The sequence below is a fragment of the Melanotaenia boesemani genome, chromosome 16 (genome assembly GCF_017639745.1).
Source record: "Melanotaenia boesemani isolate fMelBoe1 chromosome 16, fMelBoe1.pri, whole genome shotgun sequence".
Classification (NCBI taxonomy): domain Eukaryota; kingdom Metazoa; phylum Chordata; class Actinopteri; order Atheriniformes; family Melanotaeniidae; genus Melanotaenia; species Melanotaenia boesemani.
Genome location: NC_055697.1, coordinates 33,268,925 through 33,292,227, shown reverse-complemented (window position 1 = coordinate 33,292,227; position 23,303 = coordinate 33,268,925). Strand labels below are relative to the sequence as shown.

General features: G+C 40.6%; 1 protein-coding gene across 6 annotated transcripts in view; it reads left to right on the top strand.

Moving 5' to 3' along the window:
- The window catches only part of kif20ba (kinesin family member 20Ba), a 96,601-nt gene extending 73,678 nt beyond the window's left edge, over positions 1 to 22,923 (top strand). For all 6 annotated transcript variants that reach the window (XM_042010635.1, XM_042010636.1, XM_042010634.1 and 3 more), the window contains 3 exons: positions 1,382 to 1,499; positions 20,494 to 20,636; positions 21,397 to 22,923. In XM_042010635.1, coding sequence (XP_041866569.1) covers positions 1,382 to 1,499; positions 20,494 to 20,636; positions 21,397 to 21,477 — 342 coding nt within the window. In that variant the 3' untranslated portion in view covers positions 21,478 to 22,923. The remainder of the gene's footprint in view (positions 1 to 1,381; positions 1,500 to 20,493; positions 20,637 to 21,396) is intronic.
- Positions 22,924 to 23,303: the final 380 nt, after the last annotated feature.

The window sequence follows — 23,303 nt, the reverse complement described above, 5'->3', positions numbered from 1 at the left end:
GAACAGCATCTCTGAACACACAACACGTCCAGCCTGGAAGCAGATGGGCTGCAGCAGCAGAAGACACACCGGGTGCCTGCTGCCAGCTAAGAACAGGAAACTGAGGCTACAATTCACACACACTCACCAACACTGGACAATAGAAGATGGAGAAACGTTGCTGGTCTGATGAGTCTCCATTTCAGCTCCACATTCAGATGCTCGGCTCAGAATCTGCTGGAAACATCATGAAAACATGGATCCATCCTGCCTTGGATCAACGCTTCAGGCTGCTGCTGGTGTAATGGTGGGGGGAGGTTTTCTTGGTCCACTTTGGGCCCCTTAGTACCAACGTGGCCTGGTTTAACCAGCACAGCCTACCTGAGTATTGTTGCTGACCATGTCCATCCCTTTATGACCACAGTGGAGCATCTTCTGATACTACTTCCAGCAGGATAATGCACCATGTCACAAAGCTCAGATCATCTCCACCTGCTTTCTAGAACATGACGATGAGTTCACTGGACTCCAACGGCCTCCACAGCCACCAGATCTCAGTCCAGTAGAGCAGCTTTGGGATGTGGTGGAACGGGAGATTCTCATCATGGATGCAGCCGACAAACCTGCAGCAACTGTGTGATGCTGTCATGTTAATATGGAGAAAACCTCTGAGGAAGGTTTCCACCACCTGCTTCATCTATCACACCAGGATTAAAAAGGTCCGACCCGGTACTAGAAGGTGGTCCTGATGAAGAGGACGAGAGGTACTAGAAGAAGGACCTGATGAAGAGGACGACCCGGTACTAGAAGGTGGTCCTGATGAAGAGGACGACCCGGTACTAGAAGGTGGACCTGATGAAGAGGACGACCCGGTACTAGAAGATAGATCTGATGAAGAGGACGACCCGGTACTAGAAGGTGGACCTGATGAAGAGGACGACCCGGTACTAGAAGGTGGTCCTGATGAAGAGGACGGCCCGGTACTAGAAGGTGGTCCTGACGAAGAGGACGACCCGGTACTAGAAGGTGGACTCGATGAAGAGGACGACCCGGTACTAGAAGGTGGACCTGATGAAGAGGACGACCCGGTACTAGAAGGTGGACTCGATGAAGAGGACGACCCGGTACTAGAAGGTGGACTCGATGAAGAGGACGACCCGGTACTAGAAGGTGGACCCAATGAGGAGGACGGTGGGTGGATGTATATTTAGTAAACAGCTGTAATGGTGTTTTTGTCGGTATTAATAAAGTTGACTCAGACTAAACATTAGACTCTGGTCTGTTGTCCAGCTGGCGGCTCTCAGCTGCTTTCAGGAGTTTTACCTTCATCCAGCAGAACCATATTGATACGATCAGCATGTTCCACACCGGCAGACTAACCACGTCCATGTTCTGTGATCAGAGCTCTTCCCCAGCAGGTTGCCATGACTCCCCAAACAGCATCCGCAGCAGAAAGGATGGGGCGCTGCTGAAGATCGGAGACTTCCTGCAGAGCTCCCCCACGCTGTTCAGCTCCAAAGGTCAGTGTGGAGAATTTCTCTTTGCTTAGACGTTAGATATAAATCTGGTTTTTGGCTGGAGGAAAATCGAGGGTGAAGACCAGAGGCTGCACATGCACTTAACAATATAAAGAGTTGTTTAAAGAAGCAGGGTGACACATCATAGACGAAACACTCCAGCTTTCTGGACAACATAAAACTCATCTTTACTACAGCAAAAATATTTAGAGCCCTTTGAAGCAAAATGAGCTTTAGAGAAAAAAAAGATCAGAAAATGAAAGCAGATGAAGCTGCACAAACCAGACTTTGAAGTCTGTCTATATTCACCAAGGATAAACAGAGTTTTCCTAATTTAATAATATTGATCCCAACCTTTGCATGAAAAGGAACGGCCAACGACGTAATTAAAACATCTGCTAGGTTTATTTATGCAGCTTTTTTACCTGCAGATCAGCAAAGTAACAACATTAAAGTGAGCAGTAATAACTTATAAAAGTTCAAATTATGTCAACTATAAAAAAGTATATTTTGCAAAATAAACACATAAAATGTAAAACACCAAAACGTTTCTAAATGTACAAAAACAGACAATGGTTCAAACTATCCTGTATCTATTGTTCTACATCTAAATGGTAAATAAATGGTCTGTACTTATATAGCGCTTTAATCCAAAGCGCTTTACATATACGTCACTTTCACCCATTCACACACACATTCACACACTGATGGCAGAAGCTGCCATGCAGGGCGCTAACCACGACCCATCAGGAGCAAGTAGAGGTTCGGTGTCTTGCTCAGGGACACCTCGACATGAGCTCTCCGGGCCGGGATCAAACCGGCAGCCCTTAGGTTACAGGACGACCACTCTACCCATTGAGCCATGCCGCCCCCGCATCTCTTGTTCTACATCTGTTGTTCTACATCTATTCTGCATCTACTGTTCTGCACCTACTGTTCTACATCTACTGTTCTACATCTGCTGTTCTACATCTATTGTTCTACATCTGCTGTTCTACATCTGCTGTTCTACATCTTTTGTTCTACATCTGCTGTTCTACATCTACTGTTCTACATCTGCTGTTCTACATCTGCTGTTCTACATCTACTGTTCTACATCTACTGTTCTACATCTGCTGTTCTACATCTGCTGTTCTACATATGTTGTTCTACATCTTTTGTTCTACATCTGCTGTTCTACATGTGCTGTTCTACATCTGCTGTTCTACATCTAGTGTTCTACATCTGCTGTTCTACGTCTGCTGTTCTACATCTGCTGTTCTACATCTACTGTTCTACATCTCTTGTTCTACATCTACTTTTCTACATCTGCTGTTCTACATCTGCTGTTCTACATCTACTGTTCTACATCTGCTGTTCTACATCTGCTGTTCTACATCTACTGTTCTACATCTGCTGTTCTACATCTACTGTTCTACATCTGCTGTTCTACATCTGTTGTTCTACATCTGCTGTTCTACATCTACTGTTCTACATCTGCTGTTCTACATCTATTGTTCTACATCTGCTGTTCTACATCTATTGTTCTACATCTGCTGTTCTACATCTTTTGTTCTACATCTACTGTTCTACATCTGCTGTTCTACATCTAGTGTTCTACATCTAGTGTTCTACATCTACTGTTCTACATCTGCTGTTCTACATCTATTGTTCTACATCTGCTGTTCTACATCTGTTGTTCTACATCTGTTGTTCTACATCTTTTGTTCTACATCTACTTTTCTACATCTGCTGTTCTACATCTGCTGTTCTACATCTAGTGTTCTACATCTAGTGTTCTACATCTACTGTTGTACATCTGCTGTTCTACATCTGCTGTTCTACATCTACTGTTCTACATCTGCTGTTCTACATCTACTGTTCTACATCTGCTGTTCTACATCTACTGTTCTACATCTGCTGTTCTACATCTATTGTTCTACATCTGCTGTTCTACATCTACTGTTCTACATCTACTGTTCTACATCTAGTGTTCTACATCTGCTGTTCTACATCTGCTGTTCTACATCTACTGTTCTGCGTCTGCTGTTCTACATCTGCTGTTCTACATCTTCTGCTCTACATCTACTGTTCTACATCTTCTGTTCTACATCTGCTGTTCTACATCTGCTGTTCTACATCTACTGTTCTACATCTGCTGTTCTACATCTACTGTTCTACATCTGCTGTTCTACATCTATTGTTCTACATCTGCTGTTCTACATCTGTTGTTCTACATCTTTTGTTCTACATCTGCTGTTCTACATCTACTGTTCTACATCTGCTGTTCTACATCTGCTGTTCTACATCTACTGTTCTACATCTGCTGTTCTACATCTATTGTTCTACATCTGCTGTTCTACATATGTTGTTCTACATCTTTTGTTCTACATCTGCTGTTCTACATGTGCTGTTCTACATCTGCTGTTCTACATCTAGTGTTCTACATCTGCTGTTCTACGTCTGCTGTTCTACATCTGCTGTTCTACGTCTGCTGTTCTACATCTGCTGTTGTACATCTGCTGTTCTACATCTGCTGTTCTACATCTGTTGTTCTACATCTTTTGTTCTACATCTGCTGTTCTACATGTGCTGTTCTACATCTGCTGTTCTACATCTGCTGTTCTACATCTTCTGTTCTACATCTGTTGTTCTACATCTGCTGTTCTACATCTACTGTTCTACATCTGCTGTTCTACATCTGCTGTTCTACATCTACTGTTCTACGTCTGCTGTTCTACATCTGCTGTTGTACATCTGCTGTTCTACATCTGCTGTTCTACATCTTCTGCTCTACATCTGCTGTTCTACATCTGGTGTTCTACATCTGCTGTTCTACATCTACTGTTCTACATCTGCTGTTCTACATCTACTGTTCTACGTCTGCTGTTCTACGTCTGCTGTTGTACGTCTGCTGTTCTACATCTGCTGTTCTACATCTTCTGCTCTACATCTGCTGTTCTACATCTGCTGTTCTACATCTGCTGTTCTGCATCTGCTGTTCTACATCTGCTGTTCTACATCTGTTGATCTACATCTTTTGTTCTACATCTGCTGTTCTACATCTACTGTTCTACATCTTCTGTTCTACATCTGCTGTTCTACATCTACTGTTCTACATCTTCTGCTCTACATCTATTGTTCTACATCTGCTGTTCTACATCTGTTGTTCTACATCTTTTGTTCTACATCTGCTGTTCTACATGTGCTGTTCTACATGTGCTGTTCTACATCTGCTGTTCTACATCTGCTGTTCTACATCTACTGTTCTACATCTGCTGTTCTACATCTGCTGTTCTACATCTACTGTTCTACGTCTGCTGTTCTACATCTGCTGTTGTACATCTGCTGTTCTACATCTGCTGTTCTACATCTTCTGCTCTACATCTGCTGTTCTACATCTGGTGTTCTACATCTGCTGTTCTACATCTACTGTTCTACATCTGCTGTTCTACATCTACTGTTCTACGTCTGCTGTTCTACGTCTGCTGTTGTACATCTGCTGTTCTACATCTGCTGTTCTACATCTTCTGCTCTACATCTGCTGTTCTACATCTGCTGTTCTACATCTGCTGTTCTACATCTGCTGTTCTACATCTGTTGATCTACATCTTTTGTTCTACATCTGCTGTTCTACATCTACTGTTCTACATCTTCTGTTCTACATCTGCTGTTCTACATCTTCTGTTCTACATCTTCTGCTCTACATCTATTGTTCTACATCTGCTGTTCTACATCTGCTGTTCTACATCTATTGTTCTACATCTGCTGTTCTACATCTGTTGTTCTACATCTGCTGTTCTACATCTGCTGTTCTACATCTACTGTTCTACATCTTCTGTTCTACATCTGCTGTTCTACATCTGCTGTTCTACATCTTCTGCTCTACATCTATTGTTCTACATCTGCTGTTCTACATCTACTGTTCTACATCTGCTGTTCTACATCTACTGTTCTACATCTTCTGCTCTACATCTATTGTTCTACATCTGCTGTTCTACAACTACTGTTCTACATCTGCTGTTCTACATCTGCTGTTCTACATCTGCTGTTCTACATCTGCTGTTCTACATCTGCTGTTCTACATCTTTTGTTCTACATCTACTGTTCTACATCTTTTATTCTACATCTGCTGTTCTACATCTGCTGTTCTACATCTATTGTTCTACATGTGCTGTTCTACATCTGTTGTTCTACATCTACTGTTCTACATCTACTGTTCTACATCTGCTGTTCTACATCTGCTGTTCTACATCTGCTGTTCTACATCTGCTGTTCTACATCTGCTGTTCTACATCTACTGTTCTACGTCTGCTGTTCTACATCTGCTGTTCTACATCTACTGTTCTACATCTGCTGTTCTACATCTACTGTTCTACATCTGCTGTTCTACATCTATTGTTCTACATCTGCTGTTCTACATCTATTGTTCTACATCTGCTGTTCTACATCTGCTGTTCTACATCTATTGTTCTACATCTGCTGTTCTACATCTTTTGTTCTACATCTACTGTTCTACATCTACTGTTCTACATCTGCTGTTCTACATCTAGTGTTCTACATCTACTGTTCTACATCTGCTGTTCTACATCTATTGTTCTACATCTGTTGTTCTACATCTGTTGTTCTACATCTTTTGTTCTACATCTACTTTTCTACATCTGCTGTTCTACATCTGCTGTTCTACATCTAGTGTTCTACATCTAGTGTTCTACATCTACTGTTCTACATCTGCTGTTCTACATCTGCTGTTCTACATCTACTGTTCTACATCTGCTGTTCTACATCTACTGTTCTACATCTGCTGTTCTACATCTATTGTTCTACATCTGCTGTTCTACATCTGCTGTTCTACATCTATTGTTCTACATCTGCTGTTCTACATCTGCTGTTCTACATCTACTGTTCTACATCTACTGTTCTACATCTAGTGTTCTACATCTGCTGTTCTACATCTGCTGTTCTACATCTACTGTTTTACATCTGCTGTTCTACATCTGCTGTTCTACATCTACTGTTCTACGTCTGCTGTTCTACGTCTGCTGTTGTACATCTGCTGTTCTACATCTGCTGTTCTACATCTTCTGCTCTACATCTGCTGTTCTACATCTGCTGTTCTACATCTGCTGTTCTGCATCTGCTGTTCTACATCTGCTGTTCTACATCTGTTGATCTACATCTTTTGTTCTACATCTGCTGTTCTACATCTACTGTTCTACATCTTCTGTTCTACATCTGCTGTTCTACATCTACTGTTCTACATCTTCTGCTCTACATCTATTGTTCTACATCTGCTGTTCTACATCTGTTGTTCTACATCTTTTGTTCTACATCTGCTGTTCTACATGTGCTGTTCTACATCTGCTGTTCTACATCTGCTGTTCTACATCTTCTGTTCTACATCTGCTGTTCTACATCTGCTGTTCTACATCTACTGTTCTACATCTGCTGTTCTACATCTGCTGTTCTACATCTACTGTTCTACGTCTGCTGTTCTACATCTGCTGTTGTACATCTGCTGTTCTACATCTGCTGTTCTACATCTTCTGCTCTACATCTGCTGTTCTACATCTGGTGTTCTACATCTGCTGTTCTACATCTACTGTTCTACATCTGCTGTTCTACATCTGCTGTTCTACATCTACTGTTCTACGTCTGCTGTTCTACGTCTGCTGTTGTACATCTGCTGTTCTACATCTGCTGTTCTACATCTTCTGCTCTACATCTGCTGTTCTACATCTGCTGTTCTACATCTGCTGTTCTACATCTGTTGATCTACATCTTTTGTTCTACATCTGCTGTTCTACATCTACTGTTCTACATCTTCTGTTCTACATCTGCTGTTCTACATCTACTGTTCTACATCTTCTGCTCTACATCTATTGTTCTACATCTGCTGTTCTACATCTGCTGTTCTACATCTATTGTTCTACATCTGCTGTTCTACATCTGTTGTTCTACATCTGCTGTTCTACATCTGCTGTTCTACATCTACTGTTCTACATCTGCTGTTCTACATCTGCTGTTCTACATCTGCTGTTCTACATCTACTGTTCTACATCTTCTGCTCTACATCTATTGTTCTACATCTGCTGTTCTACATCTGCTGTTCTACATCTGCTGTTCTACATCTACTGTTCTACATCTTCTGCTCTACATCTATTGTTCTACATCTGCTGTTCTACAACTACTGTTCTACATCTGCTGTTCTACATCTGCTGTTCTACATCTGCTGTTCTACATCTGCTGTTCTACATCTTTTGTTCTACATCTGCTGTTCTACATCTACTGTTCTACATCTTTTATTCTACATCTGCTGTTCTACATCTGCTGTTCTACATCTATTGTTCTACATCTGCTGTTCTACATCTGTTGTTCTACATCTTTTGTTCTACATCTGCTGTTCTACATCTGCTGTTCTACATCTGCTGTTCTACATCTACTGTTCTACATCTGCTGTTCTGCATCTGCTGTTCTACATCTGCTGTTCTACATCTGCTGTTCTACATCTGCTGTTCTACATCTGCTGTTCTACATCTGCTGTTCTACATCTGCTGTTCTACATCTAGTGTTCTACGTCTGCTGTTGTACATCTGCTGTTGTACATCTGCTGTTGTACATCTGCTGTTGTACATCTGCTGTTCTACATCTGCTGTTCTACATCTGTTGATCTACATCTTTTGTTCTACATCTGCTGTTCTACATCTACTGTTCTACATCTTCTGCTCTACATCTATTGTTCTACATCTGCTGTTCTACATCTACTGTTCTACATCTGCTGTTCTACATCTTCTGCTCTACATCTATCTTTCTACATCTGCTGATCTACAACTACTGTTCTACATCTGCTGTTCTACATCTGCTGTTCTGCATCTGCTGTTCTACATCTGCTGTTCTACATCTATTGTTCTACATCTGCTGTTCTACATCTGTTGTTCTACATCTTTTGTTCTACATCTGCTGTTCTACATCTACTGTTCTACATCTTTTATTCTACATCTGCTGTTCTACATCTGCTGTTCTACATCTATTGTTCTACATCTGCTGTTCTACATCTGTTGTTCTACATCTTTTGTTCTACATCTACTGTTCTACATCTGCTGTTCTACATCTACTGTTCTACATCTATTGTTCTACATCTGCTGTTCTACAACTACTGTTCTACATCTGCTGTTCTACATCTACTGTTCTACATCTTCTGTTCTACATATGCTGTTCTACATCTGCTGTTCTACATCTACTGTTCTACATCTGCTGTTCTACATCTACTGTTCTACATCTTCTGCTCTACATCTGCTGTTCTACATCTACTGTTCTACATCTTCTGCTCTACATCTACTGTTCTACATCTTCAGTTCTACATCTGCTGTTCTACATCTGCTGTTCTACATCTACTGTTCTACATCTACTGTTCTACATCTACTGTTCTACATCTACTGTTCTACATCTGCTGTTCTACATCTGCTGTTCTACATATGTTGTTCTACATCTTTTGTTCTACATCTGCTGTTCTACATGTGCTGTTCTACATCTGCTGTTCTACATCTAGTGTTCTACATCTGCTGTTCTACGTCTGCTGTTCTACATCTGCTGTTCTACATCTACTGTTCTACATCTCTTGTTCTACATCTACTTTTCTACATCTGCTGTTCTACATCTGCTGTTCTACATCTACTGTTCTACATCTGCTGTTCTACATCTGCTGTTCTACATCTACTGTTCTACATCTGCTGTTCTACATCTACTGTTCTACATCTGCTGTTCTACATCTGTTGTTCTACATCTGCTGTTCTACATCTACTGTTCTACATCTGCTGTTCTACATCTATTGTTCTACATCTGCTGTTCTACATCTATTGTTCTACATCTGCTGTTCTACATCTTTTGTTCTACATCTACTGTTCTACATCTGCTGTTCTACATCTAGTGTTCTACATCTAGTGTTCTACATCTACTGTTCTACATCTGCTGTTCTACATCTATTGTTCTACATCTGCTGTTCTACATCTGTTGTTCTACATCTGTTGTTCTACATCTTTTGTTCTACATCTACTTTTCTACATCTGCTGTTCTACATCTGCTGTTCTACATCTAGTGTTCTACATCTAGTGTTCTACATCTACTGTTGTACATCTGCTGTTCTACATCTGCTGTTCTACATCTACTGTTCTACATCTGCTGTTCTACATCTACTGTTCTACATCTGCTGTTCTACATCTACTGTTCTACATCTGCTGTTCTACATCTATTGTTCTACATCTGCTGTTCTACATCTACTGTTCTACATCTACTGTTCTACATCTAGTGTTCTACATCTGCTGTTCTACATCTGCTGTTCTACATCTACTGTTCTGCGTCTGCTGTTCTACATCTGCTGTTCTACATCTTCTGCTCTACATCTACTGTTCTACATCTTCTGTTCTACATCTGCTGTTCTACATCTGCTGTTCTACATCTACTGTTCTACATCTGCTGTTCTACATCTACTGTTCTACATCTGCTGTTCTACATCTATTGTTCTACATCTGCTGTTCTACATCTGTTGTTCTACATCTTTTGTTCTACATCTGCTGTTCTACATCTACTGTTCTACATCTGCTGTTCTACATCTGCTGTTCTACATCTACTGTTCTACATCTGCTGTTCTACATCTATTGTTCTACATCTGCTGTTCTACATATGTTGTTCTACATCTTTTGTTCTACATCTGCTGTTCTACATGTGCTGTTCTACATCTGCTGTTCTACATCTAGTGTTCTACATCTGCTGTTCTACGTCTGCTGTTCTACATCTGCTGTTCTACGTCTGCTGTTCTACATCTGCTGTTGTACATCTGCTGTTCTACATCTGCTGTTCTACATCTGTTGTTCTACATCTTTTGTTCTACATCTGCTGTTCTACATGTGCTGTTCTACATCTGCTGTTCTACATCTGCTGTTCTACATCTTCTGTTCTACATCTGTTGTTCTACATCTGCTGTTCTACATCTACTGTTCTACATCTGCTGTTCTACATCTGCTGTTCTACATCTACTGTTCTACGTCTGCTGTTCTACATCTGCTGTTGTACATCTGCTGTTCTACATCTGCTGTTCTACATCTTCTGCTCTACATCTGCTGTTCTACATCTGGTGTTCTACATCTGCTGTTCTACATCTACTGTTCTACATCTGCTGTTCTACATCTACTGTTCTACGTCTGCTGTTCTACGTCTGCTGTTGTACGTCTGCTGTTCTACATCTGCTGTTCTACATCTTCTGCTCTACATCTGCTGTTCTACATCTGCTGTTCTACATCTGCTGTTCTGCATCTGCTGTTCTACATCTGCTGTTCTACATCTGTTGATCTACATCTTTTGTTCTACATCTGCTGTTCTACATCTACTGTTCTACATCTTCTGTTCTACATCTGCTGTTCTACATCTACTGTTCTACATCTTCTGCTCTACATCTATTGTTCTACATCTGCTGTTCTACATCTGTTGTTCTACATCTTTTGTTCTACATCTGCTGTTCTACATGTGCTGTTCTACATGTGCTGTTCTACATCTGCTGTTCTACATCTGCTGTTCTACATCTGCTGTTCTACATCTACTGTTCTACATCTGCTGTTCTACATCTGCTGTTCTACATCTACTGTTCTACGTCTGCTGTTCTACATCTGCTGTTGTACATCTGCTGTTCTACATCTGCTGTTCTACATCTTCTGCTCTACATCTGCTGTTCTACATCTGGTGTTCTACATCTGCTGTTCTACATCTACTGTTCTACATCTGCTGTTCTACATCTACTGTTCTACGTCTGCTGTTCTACGTCTGCTGTTGTACATCTGCTGTTCTACATCTGCTGTTCTACATCTTCTGCTCTACATCTGCTGTTCTACATCTGCTGTTCTACATCTGCTGTTCTACATCTGCTGTTCTACATCTGTTGATCTACATCTTTTGTTCTACATCTGCTGTTCTACATCTACTGTTCTACATCTTCTGTTCTACATCTGCTGTTCTACATCTTCTGTTCTACATCTTCTGCTCTACATCTATTGTTCTACATCTGCTGTTCTACATCTGCTGTTCTACATCTATTGTTCTACATCTGCTGTTCTACATCTGTTGTTCTACATCTGCTGTTCTACATCTGCTGTTCTACATCTACTGTTCTACATCTTCTGTTCTACATCTGCTGTTCTACATCTGCTGTTCTACATCTTCTGCTCTACATCTATTGTTCTACATCTGCTGTTCTACATCTACTGTTCTACATCTGCTGTTCTACATCTACTGTTCTACATCTTCTGCTCTACATCTATTGTTCTACATCTGCTGTTCTACAACTACTGTTCTACATCTGCTGTTCTACATCTGCTGTTCTACATCTGCTGTTCTACATCTGCTGTTCTACATCTGCTGTTCTACATCTATTGTTCTACATCTGCTGTTCTACATCTTTTGTTCTACATCTACTGTTCTACATCTACTGTTCTACATCTGCTGTTCTACATCTAGTGTTCTACATCTACTGTTCTACATCTGCTGTTCTACATCTATTGTTCTACATCTGTTGTTCTACATCTGTTGTTCTACATCTTTTGTTCTACATCTACTTTTCTACATCTGCTGTTCTACATCTGCTGTTCTACATCTAGTGTTCTACATCTAGTGTTCTACATCTACTGTTCTACATCTGCTGTTCTACATCTGCTGTTCTACATCTACTGTTCTACATCTGCTGTTCTACATCTACTGTTCTACATCTGCTGTTCTACATCTATTGTTCTACATCTGCTGTTCTACATCTGCTGTTCTACATCTATTGTTCTACATCTGCTGTTCTACATCTGCTGTTCTACATCTACTGTTCTACATCTACTGTTCTACATCTAGTGTTCTACATCTGCTGTTCTACATCTGCTGTTCTACATCTACTGTTTTACATCTGCTGTTCTACATCTGCTGTTCTACATCTACTGTTCTACGTCTGCTGTTCTACGTCTGCTGTTGTACATCTGCTGTTCTACATCTGCTGTTCTACATCTTCTGCTCTACATCTGCTGTTCTACATCTGCTGTTCTACATCTGCTGTTCTGCATCTGCTGTTCTACATCTGCTGTTCTACATCTGTTGATCTACATCTTTTGTTCTACATCTGCTGTTCTACATCTACTGTTCTACATCTTCTGTTCTACATCTGCTGTTCTACATCTACTGTTCTACATCTTCTGCTCTACATCTATTGTTCTACATCTGCTGTTCTACATCTGTTGTTCTACATCTTTTGTTCTACATCTGCTGTTCTACATGTGCTGTTCTACATCTGCTGTTCTACATCTGCTGTTCTACATCTTCTGTTCTACATCTGCTGTTCTACATCTGCTGTTCTACATCTACTGTTCTACATCTGCTGTTCTACATCTGCTGTTCTACATCTACTGTTCTACGTCTGCTGTTCTACATCTGCTGTTGTACATCTGCTGTTCTACATCTGCTGTTCTACATCTTCTGCTCTACATCTGCTGTTCTACATCTGGTGTTCTACATCTGCTGTTCTACATCTACTGTTCTACATCTGCTGTTCTACATCTGCTGTTCTACATCTACTGTTCTACGTCTGCTGTTCTACGTCTGCTGTTGTACATCTGCTGTTCTACATCTGCTGTTCTACATCTTCTGCTCTACATCTGCTGTTCTACATCTGCTGTTCTACATCTGCTGTTCTACATCTGTTGATCTACATCTTTTGTTCTACATCTGCTGTTCTACATCTACTGTTCTACATCTTCTGTTCTACATCTGCTGTTCTACATCTACTGTTCTACATCTTCTGCTCTACATCTATTGTTCTACATCTGCTGTTCTACATCTGCTGTTCTACATCTATTGTTCTACATCTGCTGTTCTACATCTGTTGTTCTACATCTGCTGTTCTACATCTGCTGTTCTACATCTACTGTTCTACATCTGCTGTTCTACATCTGCTGTTCTACATCTGCTGTTCTACATCTACTGTTCTACATCTTCTGCTCTACATCTATTGTTCTACATCTGCTGTTCTACATCTGCTGTTCTACATCTGCTGTTCTACATCTACTGTTCTACATCTTCTGCTCTACATCTATTGTTCTACATCTGCTGTTCTACAACTACTGTTCTACATCTGCTGTTCTACATCTGCTGTTCTACATCTGCTGTTCTACATCTGCTGTTCTACATCTTTTGTTCTACATCTGCTGTTCTACATCTACTGTTCTACATCTTTTATTCTACATCTGCTGTTCTACATCTGCTGTTCTACATCTATTGTTCTACATCTGCTGTTCTACATCTGTTGTTCTACATCTTTTGTTCTACATCTGCTGTTCTACATCTGCTGTTCTACATCTGCTGTTCTACATCTACTGTTCTACATCTGCTGTTCTACATCTGCTGTTCTACATCTGCTGTTCTACATCTGCTGTTCTACATCTGCTGTTCTACATCTGCTGTTCTACATCTGCTGTTCTACATCTGCTGTTCTACATCTAGTGTTCTACGTCTGCTGTTGTACATCTGCTGTTGTACATCTGCTGTTGTACATCTGCTGTTGTACATCTGCTGTTCTACATCTGCTGTTCTACATCTGTTGATCTACATCTTTTGTTCTACATCTGCTGTTCTACATCTACTGTTCTACATCTTCTGCTCTACATCTATTGTTCTACATCTGCTGTTCTACATCTACTGTTCTACATCTGCTGTTCTACATCTTCTGCTCTACATCTATCTTTCTACATCTGCTGATCTACAACTACTGTTCTACATCTGCTGTTCTACATCTGCTGTTCTGCATCTGCTGTTCTACATCTGCTGTTCTACATCTATTGTTCTACATCTGCTGTTCTACATCTGTTGTTCTACATCTTTTGTTCTACATCTGCTGTTCTACATCTACTGTTCTACATCTTTTATTCTACATCTGCTGTTCTACATCTGCTGTTCTACATCTATTGTTCTACATCTGCTGTTCTACATCTGTTGTTCTACATCTTTTGTTCTACATCTACTGTTCTACATCTGCTGTTCTACATCTACTGTTCTACATCTATTGTTCTACATCTGCTGTTCTACAACTACTGTTCTACATCTGCTGTTCTACATCTACTGTTCTACATCTTCTGTTCTACATATGCTGTTCTACATCTGCTGTTCTACATCTACTGTTCTACATCTGCTGTTCTACATCTACTGTTCTACATCTTCTGCTCTACATCTGCTGTTCTACATCTACTGTTCTACATCTTCTGCTCTACATCTACTGTTCTACATCTTCAGTTCTACATCTGCTGTTCTACATCTGCTGTTCTACATCTACTGTTCTACATCTACTGTTCTACATCTACTGTTCTACATCTGCTGTTCTACATCTGCTGTTCTACATTTAGTGTTCTACATCTGCTGTTCTACATCTACTGTTCTACATCTGCTGTTCTACATCTATTGTTCTACATCTGCTGTTCTACATCTGCTGTTCTACATCTCTTGTTCTACATCTACTTTTCTACATCTGCTGTTCTACATCTGCTGTTCTACATCTGCTGTTCTACATCTGCTGTTCTACATCTACTGTTCTACATCTGCTGTTCTACATCTACTGTTCTACATCTGCTGTTCTACATCTATTGTTCTACATCTGCTGTTCTACATCTACTGTTCTACATCTGCTGTTCTACATCTATTGTTCTACATCTGCTGTTCTGCATCTGTTGTTCTACATCTTTTGTTCTACATCTACTTTTCTACATCTGCTGTTCTACATCTGCTGTTCTACATCTAGTGTTCTACATCTATTGTTCTACATCTGCTGTTCTACATCTACTGTTCTACATCTGCTGTTCTACATCTATTGTTCTACATCTGCTGTTCTACATCTACTGTTCTACATCTACAGTTCTACATCTAGTGTTCTACATCTGCTGTTCTACATCTGCTGTTCTGCGTCTGCTGTTCTACATCTGCTGTTCTACATCTTCTGCTCTACATCTACTGTTCTACATCTGCTGTTCTACATCTGCTGTTCTACATCTACTGTTCTACATCTGCTGTTCTACATCTACTGTTCTACATCTGCTGTTCTACATCTATTGTTCTACATCTGCTGTTCTACATCTGTTGTTCTACATCTTTTGTTCTACATCTGCTGTTCTACATCTACTGTTCTACATCTGCTGTTCTACATCTGCTGTTCTACATCTACTGTTCTACATCTACTGTTCTACATCTGCTGTTCTACATCTATTGTTCTACATCTGCTGTTCTACATATGTTGTTCTACATCTTTTGTTCTACATCTGCTGTTCTACATGTGCTGTTCTACATCTGCTGTTCTACATCTGCTGTTCTACATCTGCTGTTCTACATCTAGTGTTCTACATCTGCTGTTCTACGTCTGCTGTTCTACATCTGCTGTTCTACGTCTGCTGTTCTACATCTGCTGTTGTACATCTGCTGTTCTACATCTGCTGTTCTACATCTGCGGTTCTACATCTGTTGTTCTACATCTTTTGTTCTACATCTGCTGTTCTACATGTGCTGTTCTACATCTGCTGTTCTACATCTGCTGTTCTACATCTTCTGTTCTACATCTGCTGTTCTACATCTGCTGTTCTACATCTACTGTTCTACATCTGCTGTTCTACATCTGCTGTTCTACATCTACTGTTCTACGTCTGCTGTTCTACATCTGCTGTTCTACATCTGCTGTTCTACATCTGCTGTTCTACATCTGCTGTTCTACATCTGGTGTTCTACATCTGCTGTTCTACATCTACTGTTCTACATCTGCTGTTCTACATCTACTGTTCTACGTCTGCTGTTCTACGTCTGCTGTTGTACATCTGCTGTTGTACATCTGCTGTTCTACATCTTCTGCTCTACATCTTCTGCTCTACATCTGCTGTTCTACATCTGCTGTTCTACATCTGCTGTTCTGCATCTGCTGTTCTACATCTGCTGTTCTACATCTGTTGATCTACATCTTTTGTTCTACATCTGCTGTTCTACATCTACTGTTCTACATCTTCTGTTCTACATCTGCTGTTCTACATCTACTGTTCTACATCTTCTGCTCTACATCTATTGTTCTACATCTGCTGTTCTACATCTGCTGTTCTACATCTATTTTTCTACATCTGCTGTTCTACATCTGTTGTTCTACATCTGCTGTTCTACATCTGCTGTTCTACATCTACTGTTCTACATCTTCTGTTCTACATCTGCTGTTCTACATCTGCTGTTCTACATCTGCTGTTCTACATCTACTGTTCTACATCTTCTGCTCTACATCTATTGTTCTACATCTGCTGTTCTACATCTGCTGTTCTACATCTACTGTTCTACATCTTCTGCTCTACATCTATTGTTCTACATCTGCTGTTCTACAACTACTGTTCTACATCTGCTGTTCTACATCTGCTGTTCTACATCTATTGTTCTACATCTGCTGTTCTACATCTGCTGTTCTACATCTACTGTTCTACATCTTTTATTCTACATCTGCTGTTCTACATCTGCTGTTCTACATCTATTGTTCTACATCTGCTGTTCTACATCTGTTGTTCTACATCTTTTGTTCTACATCTACTGTTCTACATCTGCTGTTCTACATCTGCTGTTCTACATCTGCTGTTGTACATCTGCTGTTCTACATCTACTGTTCTACGTCTGCTGTTCTACATCTGCTGTTGTACATCTGCTGTTCTACATCTGCTGTTCTACATCTTCTGCTCTACATCTGCTGTTCTACATCTGCTGTTCTACATCTGCTGTTCTACATCTACTGTTCTACATCTGCTGTTCTACATCTGCTGTCCTACATCTAGTGTTCTACGTCTGCTGTTCTACATCTGCTGTTGTACATCTGCTGTTGTACATCTGCTGTTCTACATCTACTGTTCTACATCTTCTGCTCTACATCTATTGTTCTACATCTGCTGTTCTACATCTGCTGTTCTACATCTATTGTTCTACATCTGCTGTTCTACATCTACTGTTCTACATCTTCTGTTCTACATCTGCTGTTCTACATCTGCTGTTCTACATCTACTGTTCTACATCTTCTGCTCTACATCTATTGTTCTACATCTGCTGTTCTACATCTACTGTTCTACATCTGCTGTTCTACATCTACTGTTCTACATCTTCTGCTCTACATCTATTGTTCTACATCTGCTGATCTACAACTACTGTTCTACATCTGCTGTTCTACATCTGCTGTTCTGCATCTGCTGTTCTACATCTGCTGTTCTACATCTATTGTTCTACATCTGCTGTTCTACATCTGTTGTTCTACATCTTTTGTTCTACATCTGCTGTTCTACATCTACTGTTCTACATCTTTTATTCTACATCTGCTGTTCTACATCTGCTGTTCTACATCTATTGTTCTACATCTGCTGTTCTACATCTGTTGTTCTACATCTTTTGTTCTACATCTGCTGTTCTACATCTATTGTTCTACATCTGCTGTTCTACAACTACTGTTCTACATCTGCTGTTCTACATCTACTGTTCTACATCTTCTGTTCTACATCTGCTGTTCTACATCTGCTGTTCTACATCTGCTGTTCTACATCTTCTGCTCTACATCTGCTGTTCTACATCTTCAGTTCTACATCTGCTGTTCTACATCTGCTGTTCTACATCTACTGTTCTACATCTACTGTTCTACATCTATTGTTCTACATCTGCTGTTCTACAACTACTGTTCTACATCTGCTGTTCTACATCTACTGTTCTACATCTTCTGTTCTACATCTGCTGTTCTACATCTGCTGTTCTACATCTGCTGTTCTACATCTACTGTTCTACATCTTCTGCTCTACATCTATTGTTCTACATCTGCTGTTCTACATCTACTGTTCTACATCTGCTGTTCTACATCTACTGTTCTACATCTTCTGCTCTACATCTATTGTTCTACATCTGCTGATCTACAATTACTGTTCTACATCTGCTGTTCTACATCTGCTGTTCTGCATCTGCTGTTCTACATCTGCTGTTCTACATCTGCTGTTCTACATCTATTGTTCTACATCTGCTGTTCTACATCTTCTGCTCTACATCTATTGTTCTACATCTGCTGATCTACAATTACTGTTCTACATCTGCTGTTCTACATCTGCTGCTCTACATCTGCTGTTCTGCATCTGCTGTTCTACATCTGCTGTTCTACATCTATTGTTCTACATCTGCTGTTCTACATCTGTTGTTCTACATCTGCTGTTCTACATCTACTGTTCTACATCTTTTATTCTACATCTGCTGTTCTACATCTGCTGTTCTACATCTATTGTTCTACATCTGCTGTTCTACATCTGTTGTTCTACATCTACTGTTCTACATCTACTGTTCTACATCTTCTGTTCTACATCTGCTGTTCTACATCTACTGTTCTACATCTTCTGCTCTACATCTACTGTTCTACATCTTCAGTTCTACATCTTTTGTTCTACATCTGCTGTTCTACATCTACTGTTCTACATCTGCTGTTCTACATCTACTGTTCTACATCTATTGTTCTACATCTGCTGTTCTACAACTACTGTTCTACATCTGCTGTTCTACATCTACTGTTCTACATCTTCTGTTCTACATCTGCTGTTCTACATCTGCTGTTCTACATCTACTGTTCTACATCTGCTGTTCTACATCTGCTGTTCTACATCTGCTGTTCTACATCTACTGTTCTACATCTTCTGCTCTACATCTGCTGTTCTACATCTACTGTTCTACATCTTCTGCTCTACATCTACTGTTCTACATCTTCAGTTCTACATCTGCTGTTCTACATCTGCTGTTCTACATCTACTGTTCTACATCTACTGTTCTACATCTATTGTTCTACATCTGCTGTTCTACAACTACTGTTCTACATCTGCTGTTCTACATCTACTGTTCTACATCTTCTGTTCTACATCTGCTGTTCTACATCTGCTGTTCTACATCTACTGTTCTACATCTGCTGTTCTACATCTATTGTTCTACATCTGCTGTTCTACATCTGCTGTTCTACATCTGCTGTTGTACATCTACTGTTCTACATCTTCTGCTCTACATCTACTGTTCTACATCTGCTGTTCTACATCTACTGTTCTACATCTGCTGTTCTACATCTGCTGTTCTTTGGGTCGTAAACATGGAAACAATGGTGCCCTTTTTTCTAGATTTATTCTGGGGTCATTTCAGGTTGACTTTGGGGTCTGGTTCCATGTTTACAAAATCTTCAGGTGATAAAAACTTGAGCAGATAAAAGAAACTTTTCTCCTTGTACATATAAAAAGCTCCAGATTAAAACACACCGTGTTTGGATCAGTTTTTATAGATTTAACACAGCAAACCAGATAATTAACTGAATATATTCATCCGCCTCAAAAATTAATTCAAGTAAACCATTTTACTCTGAGTTGGTTGCTTGAAGGGGCTTTTACTTTTTATTGGTCAATGATAGAAAAACCCTCTGAACACGTAAACACAGTCTAATGAGCAGCAGCTGGTTTTAACAACAGACGTCGGATCATTCAGGTTGGTGCGTAACTGGGCAAGTGGGACACTAATGATGTCTGAGAGGTGAAACAGAAGAATGGGGCAAAGTCGTCTATTTTCTCCTCCAGTTGCGACGTTGCGCTCATTAGTTTTTGCTCAGAGCTTTAAAAGATGGATGCTGTTTTCTGACCCTCCGTCTTTGATCTGCCTTCATCCATCCCTCCCCTGCAGCCTCCTCCTCTTACCTGCACCGTAAATAACAACCATGTTACTGTGTTGGCATGACTACATCTGTTTTACAAGGATAAGACTCACTTTTTCTCAGTCACTGATAACTGAAATCTGCTTAGTTTCAAATATCCCATCGTGTTGATGGTAATACGTCTAATGCTTTAACTGTTTCTAAGTTTCTAGTGAGGAAAAAGCTTGTAAATGAACATGTTTGTCCTCTGGATTAGAAGCTCTACGTTCATCTTCTTTTACTGTCCCATTAAATGATCTGCAGCCAAGAAGATGATGAGTCTGGTGAGCGGTCGCAGTGAGGCAGATTCAGCAGCCTCCTCCTCCTCCCTCAGTCTGAGAGGCAAGAAGGGCAAAAAGAAGCTGTACAGACCTGAAATCTCCTCCCCCATGGATATACCGGCCCCAGTGAGTCCCCTTCTACATGACCGCTGCACACGTTTATCAAGGTTCACTAAAACAAGAAGTGATAAACTAAACTGTCCAGGTTTGTTACCTGAGATGGAGATGATACATGGGCAGCCATGATGGAACTGTTTCCCTAAGAAATCAGGCTGCTGTCCAGGTCGCTGGGACGATTTCATTAAAACGCACTGAACAGAGCCTGATCGTTAATGTTGCCACGACAACCATGTCTTCTGACTCTCAAGAGACACTGAAGAACTGATTGGCTACCAGAACATGAAGTTAAGAGCTGATTGGCTACCAGAACATGAAGTTAAGAGCTGATTGGCTACCAGAACATGAAGTTAAGAGCTGATTGGCTACCAAAACATGAAGTTAAGAGCTGATTGGCTACCAAAACATGAAGTTAAGAGCTGATTGGCTATGAAAACGTGAGGTTGGGAGCTGACTGGCTATGAAAACGTGAGGTTAAGAGCTGATTGGCTACCAGATGGCTACCAGAACGTAAGATTGTTTCTGCTAACTGGTGAGAGGTGGAACAGCTGGGTGTGTAAACGGCGTTGCTGATGGTTGTAAATCCGTAGCAGTACTTGTTTCTAACAGGAAACCAGAGCTCGTATCTCTCAGTCACTGCTCGTTTTTCTTTTGCCTCAGAAAACACTTAAATGGCAGCTGTGGAAATAAGTTTCCAACCTGTCAGTGGGATTTGAGGAGGTGGATCTTCCCTACGCTGACGCTAACATTTGCTTCTGTCCTGTTTTAGATCATCAGCAGAGAGCCGGAGGAGAAGGAGAGCCATCACGAGAGCATCAAGAGGCGTCTTCGCACCAGAGTGGCAAAATAATCACATCACTACTTTTTATCTCCCGTCTGAAACAATAAAGCGAACTTTTAGTTTCTATTCAAGCTAATTTAGCACAACTTTCTAAGTAATCGTATTTAATCCTAACATTTAGTTTTAGAGTAAGTATCTTGATCAGAGAGGTGGCTGTTAGCTTCATTATCAGTAAGCAACGCCTCCACAGTCAGTGATTCACCTTCAGTCTGAGTTGATCAGAAACTCTCCTGCTGCCTGACCCGGATCGGTAGCCCACGTTCCGCATTAAATGACTCCAGACTCACTACAATGTTGTCAAGAACTGAGAGCACTCGGGTTTATGTACCTGCGACCTGTAAACTTCATGTCTGAATGTTTTAATGTGCAATTGTTTCTCCAGAATTTGGTGGAATTATTTATGTTGTTGTTCTTGGAGCTGCTGATGCAGCGTCGGTCCACTGTGTTTGGATTTAATGACTTCCTGCAGCTCTGATCCAAATGTTTATCATTACGTTTTGAGGTTTGGGCCTCGGAGATAAATTTCATCATATTTGTGGTAAATTCCTCATTTTTCACTTGATTATGTGACAATTCAATCACTTAGTTCAGGAGTTGTGCATAAAACCCAGAACCTGGTTAGAATAATGGGTAATGTTTGTTATGCAGGTTTATCATAAAATCTGGCGTTGAAGGTGCTTCATCTGTCCAGCAGGTTCCTAATATGGACTTTAATAATCAGCTTCACTACAGTTTAGTAGTTTATTATCAATTAATTAGTACTTTTTTCCCTCTTTGCCTGCTTTAAATCAGAGCAGAGAATCAGCCACTCCCCGATGCTCCGTGATCGAACTGTAAAGTTTCCAGATGCTTTGGCTTCTTTATTCTTTGATATTCTGGTATGAGCGGGATTAATTCCTCACCAGGTAAACACCGTTTTCTGATCCATTTAACCCAGGTTAGAAACAAATGAACATCACATCTGGTGAAACAGTTGCCAGATCTGCTTTTAAGACACTTTAGGCTTGTTTTGGCTACCAGATCTGGCAACCCAGCTCCAGTAACAGCTGGTAGAACAGGCTGGCGGCCAGTTAAACCTGCAGAGGTTAGTGCTGATCCCATCTACAAACAGATGATAAAACGACCAAACCTGGAACTTTCTCTACGACCATTTTTGTTTGATTTATTTTCAGAACGTCCAGTTTTGTTTTGTTTTTAGTTTTTTTTTTTTTATTGTTATTTCTAACCGTTTAAGTCCAACCGCACTTTATTCCCTCCAGAGGCGGCGGCGCCTTCAGCCTCGTACCAGATGGATGAAACGACCACTACGCCCGTTAGTAAAACGCGTTCCTGTTCGTCTCGGTTCTGAACAAACCGTTCTACTTTCATATCAAAGTTCTCACGTTCATCATGTTTTGTTTTTTGGCACCTTTGTCTCACAAGCCAATAAAAAAATACTGATTCAGAAAAATGACCATTTCCTGACTTCATTTCTGCAGTTTTTTCCCTCCACGTTGATGAAAATGTGTTGCACCTGTTCCTGCAGACCCAGGTGATGCTGGAAACTTCCCAGCTGGAATCTGCCACTCATCGTCTCCTCCCAGCACTCATCACTCCCTCCGAGGGCGAAATGAGGCCATAAATCCATCCTGATGCCAGAGTGCTGGAACGCTGTCAGACTTCTGGTTTTGCTATAATTACCCAGTACAAAGGTGAGAGAGAAGCTTTAAACTGTTCCTAAGGCTTGTTGCACAAATGTAAAAATGAGAAATAATTGTGGATCAGAAAGATCTCCGACCTCGACTACAAAGATATCAATCTGAACTCCGACGTCAGCTGTTACACGAGAGACGGAG